Here is a 17735-nt window from a genome sequence, read left to right as displayed (position 1 = left end):
ACTGTAGCATAGACATTTATAATGGGTAGGTAGGTGAAAGAGAGCAGCTTGAACGGTGTGGGAAGGCTCAAGCAGATTGTGTGGATAATTAATTGATCTATTCTAACAGTACAGTGGCAGGGAACACCATACCGAGGGATGAAATTGAGGTTAATGTTCAGAGCCTGGAACAGAACAGGGGAAATGCAAATGGTTTATCGTTTGCTTCATGAAAACAGGGTACAGGTGAGAAGTGCTCGATCAAAATAAACAAAAAAAGAGAGGTAATAACGCTTTTATGGATAACATTAAGAGAATGTGGAAAGTTCTCCAAAATTACGAGAGAAGGGGAGAATATCTTGGACGCGCACAAATTGCGCTGCGTTCCTGAGAATATCTTGTGAATTTTTACATTAGATAGCATTATTATTTCCAGTTCACTAAGGGCAAGCATATTTAGTTTTAAAAATCTTAAATTGCTAGGTGTCCCTCTTCTAGCCTCTTTGGAAGAACGTTCAAAAGAACTAAGAAGATTATCACAGAGAAGAGGAGATTACATTCATGTTTAAGGAAGTAGTTAATTCATGAAACAATTTCTAAACTAGTATTTCGACTGTAGCTGTTAAGAAGGGTGAGAGGAGGAGCTATAATGCGCTAGAATTATGGATTAATCTGAACCTAATTCTTTGGGTGATTGACCTTCATCTTTCCCTTGTGTCTTCCTTTTCTTCGGTATGTTTGATGGAGTGTGCGAAGAAGAGGGTTGAGAAAAGGGATCCACATACTGTCCGGACTCAACATTTAGAGGGAAATTTAGGGTAGCCCTTGAACCGCGGATTTCAAAAGCCTTACGGTCATATGCGGCTGCGGCCGCTTCGGCTGTTTCATAGCTGCCAAGCCAAAGTCTGGAACCCTTCTTGTCTGGGTTTCGAATTTCTGCAGCATATTTACCGCGAGCCTTAACGAACCTCACTCCCCTGTAATGTTTCTCTCCCTCTTTATTCTTATTTTCAGCTCCCTCTACAGCCATGCTTGCCTCGCTTTCCTCATAATTTTGTTGTTCCTCCGCAGCGGCCGTCGAAGAGGAATTCGGTATGTATTCTTCCCCAAGCAAATACTGACCAATCGCATTCAACATCCTTTTCTCCTCGTCTACTGGCGTGTCCATGATCGCCGCCGCCCTTTTTTCTTGTACAAATGTTGAAGGATAATTTGCTTTAAAATGTATAATTTCGTGTGTTACACTTCTGATTTCTGGGCTTATAGATATTTATAGGGTGGGAATGCGACGATGACTGAGCTTTCTCGAAGTTTCTCCTCGCAATTTCGTTTAACGCTCCTCATTATTCATGTTCACCATTCTTTTCTACCAAAGAGCAATAAGGTCAAACTGTGCTTCAATGGTCGGAAAGGGCGGACAATCATAGATTCGGTAAGTCTAGACTATTGAATTAAAGGACTCTTCTCATAACAAATATTATTATATAGTAATCATGAACCATGCATAGAATCATTGAACCATGCATAGAATCATATAATGATTAACTGATTAACTTTTACCAAATTTTAATTTACTAATAGGTCCAATTTGATTCTTTTCTAATTAACTATAACTCACTAACTCTTCCATCAAAACTTTAAAATTGTAAGCCTAAGACATTTAAAAATAGACATCACTCTAGAATTTCTTAATAAAGAAAAGAGTCCTACCCATCCATCATTTTAAGACAACTTATCTATCATAAAGAGCACTAAAGAGTTCAAAAATAATATTTTGAATGTCATATTAGCTTTTACATCAACAACCTAGTTCTTCCACTGGGTCACTTTGACACCTATTGTCTTGTATTCTATTGTATAAGTCTCAAGTCTTAAGTAGTTAACATAATCATAATTTCATCATAGTCATATGTATTTTTTTATTTGTCCCCTCCCCCTCTCCCTCTATATCTATCTCTTCCTCTATCTCTCCCTCTCCCTATATACTTATCTATCTCTTCATCTCTCTCTACATCTTCCTTTCTATTTGTCTATCTTCTTATATCTCTCTCTATTTTTATTTCTCCATCAACCTTTCTCTATCCCTTTATTTATTTCTCTCCCTCCTCCTCTTCCCCTCTATCTCTTTACACTTTGGGAGGAACTTGACGCTATGCATCTCTTGTTAAATTTGTATTCAATATGTGTTAATCTATTTAAACAATAAAATTCTCATCTATATTTTGAAGAATTATTATGTAATTATATTGTAATTAAATCAATGATACTATATTAAATTTTAATATATATATTTTATTATATTTTTATGTTTCTCTGAAATTCATTATGAAAGTAAAAAGTCTTTTAAGACTAAATTATTATTATATTATTATAATAGCATATCAAATTTTAAAAATCTTTAACTTTAGTATAGATTAATTAATTTCATATGGTTAATATTTATTAGAATTTAATTTAACTTTAGAATATGAAAAATAGAAGTTTTGTTTAAATCTAGATTTTAAAACATAATTTTTTAAATTAGAAGATTATTTTAAATCTAGATTTAATTTTAAATATGAAATAATTTGCATGCAAAAAAACACAGAAGTTCCTTTAAAATCTAGATTTAAAACCATATTTTTAAAAATTAGAATTGTGTGTGTGTGTTTGTGTATGTATATATACACACATATATACACACATACACACACACACATATATACATATACATACATACATATACATATACATATACATACACTCTCTCTCTCTCTCTCTCTCTCTCTCTCTCTCTCTCTCTCACACACACACACACACACACACACACACATAGTGTTACACCTCTAAAAATTTCTCATGAGAAAATGAAATGTTACCGATTCAATGATGTACTACGTAGTTAATGAATTAGAATCTTGCCTCTTTAAAAAAATGACACAAATAAGATCTTTGGATGTCATTGTAGTGTTAAGTCTCTAGACGTAATTATTATACTTTTATTAATTGTTTTTAAAAAAGAAAAAAAACTATTAACACCAAATTATTTTTAGAATATTATCATATCATTATATTTTTATTTTATATTTGTCCTTATCCTTGTCATTTAGAAAAAATTAAATTTTATGTAGCAACACTTAATCTCCTATTCTGCGATCATAATATGCCTATCATCATTCTTATTATTCATTTGTTTGTGTGTTATATATTTATACCATTTATTACTAAATTAATTTGAAATATTATATATTTGTATGATAATGTTTATATCTTGTATTTTATTTTTCCTAATTTATTTTTGTTTTTTTATGGATGTTGTAAATATTTATAGATTTGTAATCACTTTGCCTTTATTTTACTATTAACTTACCCTAATCTTGAATCATGAACATGTCATCTTTATTTCATTACTTTAATTCTATAGAAGTTCAATATTAAAGGTTTCTACTTCATTCCACTAGATTGGACTTATAGTCTTGCACTTTATTTTGAGATTTAAATTTTTTACTTATAATAATAACAATAATCTATTAGTATGCTTTCTAACCTTCAACTTGCACAAAAAAAGTTATGACAATAGAAGTATATGTTTGGATGACATCTAAAATTTGTTTTAAATTCCACATTACAAGGGAAACTCAAAATAAAGAAGTGCATGTTGGACTAGATGGAGGAAGATTGTGATGTGATAGGAGAAGGCATATTTTGAATAATAATGAATATGGACTATGGAATTTTTATTATTTTAGTTTTATAGGGAAGATAATAGATCTACTTTAGAAATCCCCAAAAAGGGGAGGAGAAGGATAATTGTAGGTTTATGGGAAGGAAATGGTGGTTCAAATGTACACTGGAATCCATAAAACGGAGAAATGGTGAAAGTAGTATCAGTTTAAGAGAATTGTGAATTCAATGTAGTAATGGATAAACAGAAAAGAGAGAAATTTTAAATCTACATGAAGATGTTGAACAATACCAGAAGTTGAAAAGGATGGGGGGTGAATCATCATTTACAAAAAATGATCATATTAAGTTATTTGAACAACAATAATCATCCTAGTACATGTGCATGAAAGAAAACAACTTTATCATCAAAACACTCTCACAAGAACACCAAGATTTTTACGTGGAAACCCAAACTGAGAAAAACAACAATGAGATTCAAACTCACAATATATGATAACTATTTTACATTGAACAAGGCTTCTTGCCAAAGGAGCTCAATGCTCTAGATTTGTTGACTAAGGTACACAACCTCAGGCAAAATACAAATAAGGACTTTCTCAACCGAAGATCACTTCTTTAGGGAATGATAGCAAATTGCTCCTATAATACAATAGAAATAGTAGATTGAACTTTAGATAAAATAGCATCTATTAAAATGAAAATTATAATTCACAATGTATACTCATATGTCTACTCAATACATCATGTTGCGCTAAGAGATCTCCTAGTGATACATTTGTTTCTGAAATGTAAAGCAATAGTGATTTTTCTTTGATTGGTGATACTAGTACTGGAGGATTCACCAGATATTCCTTGATTTCCAAAAAAGTCTTCACAATTCTGATCCCATTTGAATGGAACATTCTTGTGTAACAGATGAGTGAAGGGATGACATCTATCTGCTAATTGGGCAACAAATCTTCTAATTGATTGCAATCTCCCTTGTAGAGAATGCAATTGACTTATATTCTTCGGTGAGTCCATCTCCATGATAGCTTTGACTTTTTCAGGATCTACTTCAATTCCATGAGCTGATATAATGTACCCAAGAAGTTTTCCAGAGGTTACTCCAAATGCACATTTCTTTGGATTTAATCTTAACTAATATTATTCAAGCATGTCAAAGATCTAAAGATCTTGTCCAAAATAATCAGGTGTTCTTTCCTTGTATGAGATTTTACAAGTATGTCGTCTACATAATCTTCTATTATTGTATGCATCATATCATAGAAAATTGTTGTCATGGCTCTTTGATAAGTTGCTCTTGCATTTTTAAGTTCAAATGGCATGACATTCCAGCAATACGTACCCCATTCACAAGTGAATGTTGTGTTTTCTAATCTTCAAGGGCGATTCTTATTTGATTGTACACCTAGAATCCATCCATTAATGGAAACATCTCATGTCCTACTAATAAGTCTACAGTTATATCAATGTTGGGCAGTGGGATATCATCTTTTGGACATGCTTAGTTAAAGTCTTTGAAATCCGTGTAGACTCTTATGCTTTTATTTGCCTCTGACACAGGCACAATGCTTGAGACCCATTCTGGAAAGGCAACAGGTCTTATGAAACCCACATCCAATAGCTTCTTTAGCTCTATTTTAATAGGAGAGTGATATGTGGATGCATCTTCCTTAGCTTCTATTTGACTAGTTTCTCTTTCGGATCTACATTGAGATGATGCATGATAAGATCTGAATCAAGTCCTAGCATGTCTACATAGGACCAAAAAAATTTATCTGTCTTTGTTTGAAGAATTCTATGTATTCTATTTTTTCTTCATCTCATAATGATGCAATAAAATGAAGGACATTGGTATCCTTTTATGTGCCACTATTTATTACTTTTATTGGCTCTATCAATATAGAAGATCTCTCCTCAAAATATACAGGGAGAATGTCAAGATTTCCATCTTTTTGCACCTCAAGGAGGTTTTCACCGTTGGATATGTCCCTTTTTTTAATTCTTGATTGATCTAGTGTTTCCGTACAATGGTTTTCAGTACTAGGTCTTTTTCCTTGTTTTATTTCATTTTTGTGTCTAGAAAGTTTCACACTCTCCTGATTGCAAGAAGTGTTACTCGATTCACTAGTGTAAAATATCTTAGGTGTGATTGGTTCAGCAACATTAAGATATACAGATAAGTAATGGTCATTGGAAAAGATATCCAATTCAAGGTTTTCTAGGTTATCCCAATCGATTAGTTTTGGATGAAGTGGGGGTAGCTCATAGTCATCATCATCATCATCATCATCATCATTATTTCATATTTCAAGGTTCATGACATAATAGTCATAGTTTGGTGCAGAGTAGGTAATATCATAGATAAAAATCTTTTGAGGATAATCTCTCCCAACTGCTCTCCAATTAGCTCTAACAAAATCAGGATTGGTATTTTGTGATTCAATTTCAAGTGACTCATCATCTAACATTTGTCCTTTAAAAAAATGAATTATATCAACACATACATCTTTGATACTACAGATTCCTTCTTGGTTAATTTCAATAGATTCATTTATGGCTTGAAATTGGCATACTTGTGCACATGTCATAGAAAATTATGTTTTCTTTGCTAACTTTTTTCTTCTCTCGAACTCAACTTCTTCTGGACTAATAGTCATTCATGGTTGACTTTCTATTAATTCTTCTATAGGCCTTCCATACCCTGGTATCTTTTTCTCAATGCTTGATATAGATTTGATATTTTGTATATCATGTGGTGGCAATTCTTGATCCTTCTCATTCTATTTCCTTTGTTGTCTTACATATGCCTCTTTCCTCTGTATTCTGATTTCTTCTAGTCTTCTTTCCATCTCTATTTTGTATTTTGTGAAAAGTACGTTTTCACTTCTATCAACAACTTGTTCCTCATTACTTTATTAACTTGATACATCAAATGATGGGTCTAGACCCCATTCATATTCATTTGAATCTATTTATGAATTATTGTCTAGTATTACACCACTTTATCTAATAGGAATGGTGTATGGTGAGAAGAGTTCTTTGATTTTCAACATTTTTTCTTTCATAATTTCATTACTACTGTAATATCTTGGTCAGGTTTGATGTTTGCTTGTATTCCTTGAACTTGTTTGCAAGATTCTTCTTGTCTTTTAATAGCAAGTTCTTCCCATTGCTTTTCATATTCTTCTTGATTTTGTTTGTTAGCTATTGTCTTTGTTGCTTGATGCAGTCTTTCTTACCATGGTTCTTCTATAGGGATTTCTTTCTTTCTCCATTTTGGATGTTGATAAGTATGGTACTTTTTCTTTGATTTAGAATATGCAAGTCCTGATTTATTTTCCTTAGATTGTGTATGAGGACAAATGGGTTCTGATTGTTAGGTCCCCAAGACAACTGAGAGGGGGGGGGGGGGTTGAATTAGTTGTCAAATAAATTTAAACAAAAAATAACTTAATCAACTTATTGCTTAATACCGATGAGATAGTCTGTTATACCGATGGACAAATTTAAGAGATAAATACAATACTGGTAAAGATTAATGAATGAAACTAAAAGACAAAGTCATCCACAACACATAACACCAATATTTGTACGTGGAAACCCTGTAAGGGGAAAAACCACGGTGGGAAACCTTACCCACAATCAGATGATACTACTCCAGATAGTAAGTGTACATAAATGGGGTCTGCACAAGTAGAAAGGCCAAGCGCCTAGAGCTTATTGCTCAATCACAAATGGGAGCCACACTGACTATAGTTGGATGGTTAAATCCAATAAGAATTTACTGCACAAAATAGCATCTTCATATGCTAGATTCAGTACCGGTGTAGTTCTGATATGCTATCACAAAAACCTAGCTTCACCTTCAAATGATGTATGCGTGTATAGCTCTACTTAATCTTGCATATACCTTCACACAAATCTTATTCACACTCCACACTTGATCTTACAAATAAGATCTTACATTTATACCATAACCTAAGACCAATTTTAGTAGGTCGGCTCTACAAGATATTACAATTAAATCATTTTACAAATAATACAATATTCGATTCAATAACCAATTGAACATGTCGGCTTAAAGAATTTACAACAATAATTAATCATCTCCATAGCATGCCATGCTGATATGGAAAAAGATAAACCTGCCAGTGTAACCCTAGACCTATTTGCCGGTAACAGCAAATATGCAAATACGAATATGGCAATAAACAATTCTCCAATATAAGATCTCCAAACAATGTCTTCGACAATACCAAGTGTTTTCCAAGTCATTCCAAGTGCCGGTGATCATTATTTCCTTCCAGTGTGCTATGTACCGGTGACTGTGCAAAAGTCACTTGCTTGCCGGTGAATGTTGCTGGATCTCTAAAGTACTAGAGTTTTAGTAGGTGTTGACGTCAATGACAAAACCATACCAAAATACCAAAAATCTCCCTCTTTGGCATTGATGGCAACACAAGATGGAAAAACCATCAAAGTGCCAAAATCGAAATGCCAAATACAAAAACCAACAATCTCCCCAAAGTAACAATCTCTCCCCCTGAGAGTTACACGTGTTTCCTTATGTTTTTCTGTACCAATTTCTTCCCAAGAGATAATGTGTTTTTCCATAGATATCTCTCCCCCTTTGACATCAAATGCCAAAGTTACAACAAAATCAGGTCCATATACAAAATACCAATCAATTACCATATACCAACTACCCCCCTTGAGAAGTAGCTTCCTCATCAAAGCCGGAGTAAGAATATATCTCTATTAATTCTGCCAGTTGATGACAAACATCAACTCTCTAAGTGTCTACTGGTGGGGGTATGACCCCAAGCTGTTCTCTAAGATATTCAAAGGTCTCCTTAGGAAAAGGTTTAGTGAAAATATCTGCAAGCTGCTCTTTAGTAGTTTTAGAATGTAGTACCAGATTCTTAGATATATCAATTGTTGTTGTGTTATCACAATATATAGTTATAGGTTCCTTGCATTTTACCTTTAAATCTTTCAACATTTTTTTAAGCCATAGTACTTGTGTACAGTTAGTTGCTGCTGCAACATATTCTGATTCTACTATTTATAAAGATGTACAACTTAGTTTCTTGCTCAACCAAGAAGCTAGTCTACTTCCAAGAAAAAATGCTTCGTCGGTGGTGCTTTTTATATCATCAATATCTCCTACCCAATTTGCATCTATGTATGCACATAGGTCAAAGTTTTCATCTCTAGGATACCATAATCTAAGATTTGTAGTGCCTTGTAAGTACCGGAAAATCCTTTTTACAGCTGATTTATGATTTTCTCTAGGATTACTCTGAAATCTTGAAACAATACATACTGCATTCATGATATCAGGTTTGGTTTGTGTCAAATACAGTAAACCTCCTATCATAGATTTGTACCTTGTTGGATTAACAAGTGTAGATTCATCCCTTAAAGATAGTTTGTCATTTGTAGTCATAGGTGTGCTTACCGGTTTAGAGTTCTCCATCCCAAATTTCTTAAGTAACTCTTTTAAGTATTTTGATTGACTTTAGAATATACCTTTGTTAGCCTAAGATATCTACAATCCTAAAAAGAATCTTATTTCACCAGTCATAGACATTTCAAATTCTTGTTGCATTTTAATAGAAAAGTCTTTACACAATCCATCTTCTCCTCCAAATACTATATCATCAACAAAAACTTCTATAGCCAAGATGTCATCATTAGTCACTTTATAGTATAGATTACTATCAGCATTACCTTTAGAAAAACCAATCTTCAAAAGATACTTATCTAGTCTTGCATACCAAGCTCTTGGAGCTTGCTTCAATCCATACAAAGCTTTCCTTAACCTGCAAACCATATCTTTGTCATCTGTCAAACAAAATCCATCAGGTTGTTCAATGTAAACTTCCTCCTCAAGATCTCCATTCAGAAATGCATATTTAATATCCATTTGATATACTTTATAATTCTTGTGTACTGCAAAGGCCAAAAACAATCTAACTACCTCAATTCTGGCTATTGGTGCAAAGGTTTCATTATAGTCAACTCCTTCTTTTTGAGAATATCCCTTACACGCTAGTCTTGCTTTATTTCTAATAACCTTACCATCTTCATTAAGTTTGTTTCTGAATACCCATTTTGTTCCAATTACATTTTTATCTTTAGGCCAGGGAACTAATGTCCAAGTGTTATTTTTCTCAATTTGCTCTAATTCTTCTTCCATAGCTTTAGTCCAATATTTATCTCACATGCCTCATTAATTGATGATGGTTCAATTTGAGAAATAAGACATACCTCTTCATTTACCAATCTTCCTCTTGTCATAACTCCTTTGTATTTGTTTTCAATTATTTGATCTTTAGAATGATTCAATTTTACATACCAGGGTGTCTTTGTTTGCTGTAGTTCTTCAGTCATAGTGGAATTTTTAGATGATACCGGTGTAACTGGATCTTCACTCTGTACTGGTGGATTTAGTGTAGGTTCACTTGTTAGAATTTCTATTGCCAGTTCAGAATCTATGTACCTTGAAGTTCCTCTGAATTGTTCATCAATCTTTACATTTGTACTCTCAACAATTTTCTGCAATCTCTTGTTAAAACATATATATGCTTTACTCTTAGACGAATAACTAAGAAATATTCCATCATCACTTCTAGGATCAAATTTCCCAATATGCTTATCTCTTTTGATGTAGCATTTACTTCCAAATATTCTGAAATATTTAAGAGTAGGAGTAATACCAAACCATAGTTCCTGAGGGGTCTTATCGGTTTCACCTTTGATGTGAACTTTGTTAAATGTATAGACCACTGTACTTACTGCCTCTCTCCAATATACATGTGGCAAATTTGCTTCTGATAACATACTTTTGGCTGCATCCAAGATAGTTTTTTTTTCCTTTCAACAACTCCATTCTGCTGTGGTGTCCAAGGTGTTGATAGCTGTCTTCTGATTCCATTCACTTCATAGAATGCATTAAATTCCTTAGATGTAAATTCACCTCCTTGATCTGATCTTAAACATTTTATTTTCTTATCGGTTTCATTTTCAACTAATGCTTTGAATAATTTAAACTTTCCAAGTGCTTGTGATTTTTCTTTGAGAAAAGTAACCCAACACATTCTAGAATAATCATCAATGATTAGCATGAAATATCTATCACCTTGTAAGCTTTTGGTTCTAGCTGTTGGATTTTTCTTGAATACTTTTGAACCTAGCTCTAGCTTGTTTTCCAAATTGACATTCCTTACATACTATGTTGTGAGGTTTGACAATTTTAGGTAAATCTCTAACTGCCTTAGTAGTACTATTTTTACCATACAATCAAAGTTTACATGACAAAGTCTCTTATGCCATAGCCAACTTTCATCAATGTGTGCAATCAAGCATGTCTTTCATTGTTATTCAAATGAAAGATATTACCTCTAGTTTGATTACCGGTTGCAATTTCTAAACTAGTTTTATTCATGATTTTACATTTTTCATTTTTGAATTGTAACTGAAATCCTTTCTCAACTAATTGACCAGCACTCAAAAGATTATGCTTTAAACCTTCAACATAGTAGACATTGTCAGTGTTATGCTTACCATCAAAAGATATTGAGCCCTTACCTTTGATCTGACAAGCTTTGTCATCTCCAAATCTTACTAAGCCTCCATTATATTCTTGAAAGTTCAAGAATTTACCTTTATCTCCTGTCATATGATGTGAGCATCCAAAATCAATGATCCATTCATCCTTTACTTCAATTTCAGCTGCCAAGGCGTACTCTACCGGTTGCACTGTAGGTGTTGGTTGATCTTCTGTTATAGCAACAAAAACCCATCCATTGTCTATTGGATCTTCATCAGAGTCATCAGTCACCCCTTCATCAGCTACATAACAAGATTTGGCTTTGTTTTTCTTAAATCCGTATCTCTGATATTCAAGATTAGGCTTGTATGTCCTTCTAGCTTCTTCTCTTAGTCTAGCATGTCTATCAGGGCATCTTGAGGCCATATGACCAATATTATTATAGTTAAAACATTTAAAGGGTGATTTACCTTCATACTTACTTCCAACTAGACCTTTAGGCATTTTTCTTGCAAATAGTGCTTCAAGCTCTTCAAGTTCTTCATTTTCTTTCCTGCTTTCCTCAAGTTCTCTTGCATAAAAGGTTTTCCAATCAGATTTGTCAAATGATGATGCAGATGATGTTGATGCTTTAAAGGCTAAATTTGTCTTTATAGTAGCAATAGGACCAAATTCCTCAATTTCAAAGGTTGAAAGTTTTCCAATCAATGTATCCCTAGTTACTGATGTATTGGGCATTGTTCTTAACTCATTTATAGCAATAAACTTCATTTTATATGCCGGTGGCAATCCTCTTAAAACTTTTGAAACAATTTCATCTTCACTTAAGGTTACTCCACAACATTTTATACCCAAAACAATTTCATTAACTCTTTCCATAAAAGCAGAAATCTTTTCATCTTCTTCCATTTTTAGATTTTCATACCTGACCCGGAAGCTTTCAAGTTTTGCAATTTTGACTGTGGAATATCCTTCATTTAGTGTTTCCAAATGATCCCAAATAGCTTTAGCAGTTGATCTATTTGATAATCCCATGATTTGTTGATCTGTTAATGCGCTCAAAAGTGCTTCTCTTACTTTGAAATCATTTTCCTCATCTTTAGTCAAGTCAGGTGGATTAGGCTAACTGGAAGTAGCAGTAGTATAACCATTCTTTGTAAATTCCCAGATGTCCTTTCCAATGCAATTCATATGTGTCTCCATTCTGATCTTCCATATGCCATAGTTGGTTCCATCAAGTTTAGGATTGTCCTTCCTGAAGTAGTTAGTAGACATTGGATCTCCTCAAGTTGTTAAACTTCTGCAAAAAGAGGACTAGGCTCTGATACCAATTGTTAGGTCCCCGAGACAACTGAGAGGAGGGGGGGTGAATCAGTTGTCAAATAAATTTAAACAAAAAATAACTTAATCAACTTACTACTTAATACCGGTGAGACAGTCTGTTATACCAGTGGACAAATTTAATAGATAAATGCAATACAGGTAAAGATTAATGCATGAAACTAAAAGAAAAAGTCATCCACAACACATAACACCAATATTTGTATGTGGAAACCCTATAAGGGGAAAAACCACAGTGGGAAACCTTACCAACAATCAGATGATAATACTGCAGATAGTAAGTGTACATAAATGGGGTCTGCACATGCAGAAAGGCCAAGTGCCTAGAGCTCACTGCTCAATCACAAATGGGAGTCACACTGACTACAGTTGGATGGTTAAATCCAATAAGAATGTACTGCACAAAATAACATCTTCATATGCTGGATTCAGTACCAGTGTAGTTCTGATATGCTATCACAAAAACCTAGCTTCACCTTCAAATGATGTATGCGTGTATAGCTTTGCTTAATCTCGCATATACCTTCACACAAATCTTATTCGCACTCCACACTTGATCTTACAAATAAGATCTTACATTTATACCATAACCTAAGACCAATTTTAGTAGGTTGGCTCTACAAGATATTATAATAAAATCATTTTACAAACAATACAATATTTGATGCAATAACCGATTAAACATGTAGGCTTAAAGCATTTACAACAATAATTAATCATCTCCATAGCATGTCGTGCTGATCTGGGAAAGATAAACCTGCCAATGTAACCCTGGACCTATTTGTCGGTAACAACAAATATGCAAATACAAATATGCCAATAAAAAAATCTCCAAGATAAGATGTTCAAACAATGTCTTCGATATTACCAAGTGTTTTCCAAGTCATTCCAAGGGCTGGTGATCATTATTTCCTTCCGGTGTGCTATGTACCGCTGACTATGCAAAAGTCGCTTGCCGATGAATGTTGCTGGATCTCTAAAGTGCTAGAGTTTTAGTAGGTGTTGACATCAATGACAAAACCATACCAAAATACCAACATGAAATACCTTCTTGTCTCTTGCCAGTTGGTCATTTTCCTTTATATCCAATATTTTGCATGATCTTGTAACCATTGCCATATTGTCTTGTGGGAATATTAACTTTTGTAGTTGTTTCTATAGTTTCATTTTAATCTCTGTACCAGCAACAAAGAATGTCCTTGTCTTTAGTTTCTTTTGCAAGTTTTCGATCTTTAACAAATGCTCCATCAAACATTTCAACTAATTTCTCTCGGATTCATTGTTGAGCATTTGTAGGATTTCCATATGATTTAGGTTAAAGTGGAAGCTATGCAAAGAATATTTTCCCATTCCTTCATAATTTAATTTGTGCTTTTTCTCAAAGTTTTCCCATAATTTTTCTTGAGTTTCTTTGGTGGGATAAACTACTTCTCTGTTATGTGGAACTCTTGCATCTTGTGTTGGTTTCAGATTATTGCAGTATTGACTGGAGTCTGCTGCTATAATGATTTCTTATCCATTATGAGGAAATTTTACACATTGATGATAGGTAGAAGGAACAATTTGCATATCATGAATCCACAGTCTTCCTAGAAGAATGTTATAAGATAAATTTAAATCTAGAACTTGGCACAATGTATCTCTTTCCACAAGTCCTATTTTGATTGGTAACACCACAGTTCCCTTAGAAGAACGCTCTTCCTCATCATAAGCCTTGATAGTTATTTTCTTCTTTGGATCTACTACATTTTTTGAATATCCCAAATCCTTTATTAAGGTTAATGCACAAATGTTCAAGCTGGCTCCACCATCTGTGAGTACGTATTTGACATGAGTTGTATGAATGGTGACTTGAATATACAGGGGAGCATTGTGAGGATGTTGCAAGGATGCATCATCATTTTCAGAAAATGATAAGCAATATAGGGTTATGAGGTGTCCCACCATGTTTTAGAATTGATCCACATCCAGGCCTTTTGAAACCATTTCTACTAGAGCTTTTTCCAATATTTCCTTATGCATAGGTGAAAATTTTAAAAGCTCCGAAATTCAAATTTAAGTGGGTATATTTTGTAATTATTCCACTAAGTTGTATTATATTGAAGTGGATGTTGATTCATTTGTTATACCTGAAAACGTAATCTTTGCTTTACTTTTTCTAATGACATTGTTTGGTTCTGAAGGTGTTTTATCTTTGACAATGATGACATTTACCACATCATCATATGTGTAAGTGTAATTTACTTTAGCTTTGTCTTTGTCATCTTTTGGTTTGGATTTTTCACCTTTTTCATAGTTTGGGAGTGGAGTTTTGAATGCTATATGTGATTCATTCATCTTATGACCATCCACTATGATAGTTTCATTATCGATTAAATTTTTAATAAGGTGTTTCAATCTTTGACAATCATTGGTTTGGTGTCCTTCATTTCGATGATAATTGCAAAAATGATTATCATTCCACCAATTAGGTTTGACTTGAGGCTCATAATTTATTTCTTCTGGTAAAGTAATTGACTTATTTGCAAGAAGATTCTTCAAAGCCGATTCCAATGCTTCCCCAATATTTGTGAATTTCTCGTGAGGATTGGAGAAGAAAGACATAGATTTACTATTCTCTTTATTGCTGTTATTTGGTACTTGGCTTGATAGATCGAACATTGGTTGTTGTTTGGTAGCATTGTCATCATTTCCTCCATTGGTAACATTCCTATTCTTCAACCAAAATTTGGGTTTGTCATTGTTATTGTTACTATTGTTGTTGTTGTTGTTGTGATTGTTGTTATTGTTGTAATTGTTCTTGTATGAATTGTTGTAGATTTTTAACTCTCCCTTCTTTACCATCGCATCTTTTATCTTTAAACCATTTTCAATTATTTTAGCAAAGGAATGAGGACATTGCATTTTAAGATGGTATGTCATTTCACTGGTAAGGTTGTCAATGAATATGTCCATTTTCTCTTGATCGGTTACATCTCTTGGATGTCTATTGAACATTTGTTTCCATCGTTGTAGAAAGACCATGAAAGGTTCACCATTCTTTTTCTTGACATTGTATAGATCTAACATTGTTATCTCATGTCTTATGTTGTTTGAATGTTGTGAGATAAATCTATTCATAAATTCTTCAAAAGATTTAATCCCAGATGGTAGTTTTGAGAACCATTCAATTGATTGTCCACTTAAGCTTCTAGGAAATATATGCATTAAGTAAGTTTCATTATGCCCAAACTCCATACTCATGGTGCAAAATTCTCTAATGTGATCTTGAAGATCATATTTCCCATTAGATTTATCGTATTTAGGGATTTCACAATATTGTGGGAATGGTAACATGTTTAAATTATTGTCAAAACGATATGGACAAATGTCTTCCAAGGAACATTTCTTAGAACTTGTTCCATTCTGCATATCCTATATTTGTTGTTGCAAAGTTTGCATTTGTTGAGTGAGAGTTAACAAAGAGTTATCAAGACGAGTTCTTCTATCACTATGCTCTCTTCTTGTATTATCATGGTCTCTTCTTGTTCTATCTCCTCTTGTTTCCTCATGATTTACTCAATTTAAATCTTTGTTATTGAGATCATCAATGTTTTGATTGTTACTTGTCTCTGCATCTTGTTTGAAACTTTTTATGTTAAAATCTTGTGGCAATTTATCTCTTGAATTTTCCAACATTAGGGTGTACTTTTCCTTTTGTTTCTCCAATAACTTTTCCATTAGTTTGTAAATTTTTTAATCTTGTTCAAGATCTCTAAAGGTGTTATTGACTGCTTCTTCATCAACATCCGTTTACCCAAATTGACAAAACATTGGATTTTTCTCTTCCATTTGTTTTTGTTGTCTTTTGAATTTCTCATATTGAGCTCTAGTCCAAATTGGCATGTGATTGATTTGAAAACTTCCCAAGTTTTTGATTTGCAGCTCAATAGGTGATCACTGGTTTACGAAGATAAGCTTTGTTGATTTTACCATTGTTATTAGTGCATTATGATAAATTTTCTTTTTATTGAAAGGTACGTTCTTGCAAAAGTTCTCTGCCAAACTCCATTCCCTAACCACATAAATAGTGACGAAAACAATGTAGGAATATTCTATGTTTTAACAAGATTTTCTGATTGATGTATAGCCTTCCAACTTGGTTTTCTCTTCTTAAAGCAATATCTAAAAGTTATATAAGCATGTGATAATTTAGAAGTTGTTTTAGTCCAAAGTGAGTGCAATCTTGATTTGGATAAAACCTAGATCCAACATGGAATGATATATCCAAGATAATGAACAAAGGTTGATATGATCAATTTTCGTGATAAAAGATTTGATATATCGTGATATGAAACTGATAATGATGTTGATTTTTGCTTGAGATGGTTGAATCACTAACTTGTTGGATGTTTTATGCTTATGGACACCCTTGGAAAAAAGCCAATTTAATTGAAAAGTTAATATTTTGACTATCTTGAAGACTTGTTATAGTTGAAGGCAAAAACTACTCGAAAAAGGGTATTTGAAACTATTGTTGAAATTTTGGTTGGATATGTGGAAATGCTCCGTTTCAGATGCAATAGAACAAATGTGCTAATTTTTTGCTAAAAAAATGCTAACTTGTACAACAAATTCGCTGCTATGTTTTATGAAAGCAATGTTTTGTGTCACAAATGCTCTAAACTATGGTTCAAAAATGTTGTTTTAACTGTAAAAGCATTGTTCTAATGGGAAAATGCATGACCCTAGAGTTTAAAAGTGCTATCCTGTTGAACAAAAATGTTGTTCTGCATCACAAATGTGCCGTTCTGCACAACAAATGTTCGATTGTGACTGTGTTAAAAGATTTTTCAATTTTCCAGCAAGTTGTCAGATTTTCGACTTAATTCAAGATGATGATTTTTTTAAGTTTTTGACCATTTTGAGAATATTTTGTAGACACGAAAGATACAATGTTTGGAAATAAAAGTGCACAAGTAAGAACAAGTCCTATGGTAGGTCAAGACAGTAGTTGTTGAATCTCACATGGGGTTTTCCTCAAGGCTTTTCTATTCAGAGCATATATTTAGGTGCTTGACCTCACTAGCTCCACCCACGACACTCAATTCTTTGGGGAAGTCAATCACTAGTTTCCATGAAAACTCTCCATGACAAACTTCATATCTCTACTAAGAACCATATGTGTGTGAGCCGCTTTAGAGGTCCG

General features: G+C 33.3%; 1 protein-coding gene across 1 annotated transcript; it reads right to left on the bottom strand.

Annotated features, from left to right (window-relative positions):
• Positions 1 to 646: 646 nt before the first annotated feature.
• LOC131069941 (ethylene-responsive transcription factor 1A-like) lies at positions 647 to 1147 on the bottom strand. Its single transcript, XM_058005488.2, has one exon. It carries the CDS (start codon positions 1145 to 1147, stop codon positions 647 to 649), a length of 501 nt encoding a protein of 166 aa, XP_057861471.2.
• Positions 1148 to 17735: the final 16588 nt, after the last annotated feature.

The sequence above is a fragment of the Cryptomeria japonica genome, chromosome 6 (genome assembly GCF_030272615.1).
Source record: "Cryptomeria japonica chromosome 6, Sugi_1.0, whole genome shotgun sequence".
Classification (NCBI taxonomy): domain Eukaryota; kingdom Viridiplantae; phylum Streptophyta; class Pinopsida; order Cupressales; family Cupressaceae; genus Cryptomeria; species Cryptomeria japonica.
Note: the sequence above shows the minus strand (reverse complement) of the source record. Positions and strands in the feature narration are given on the sequence as shown.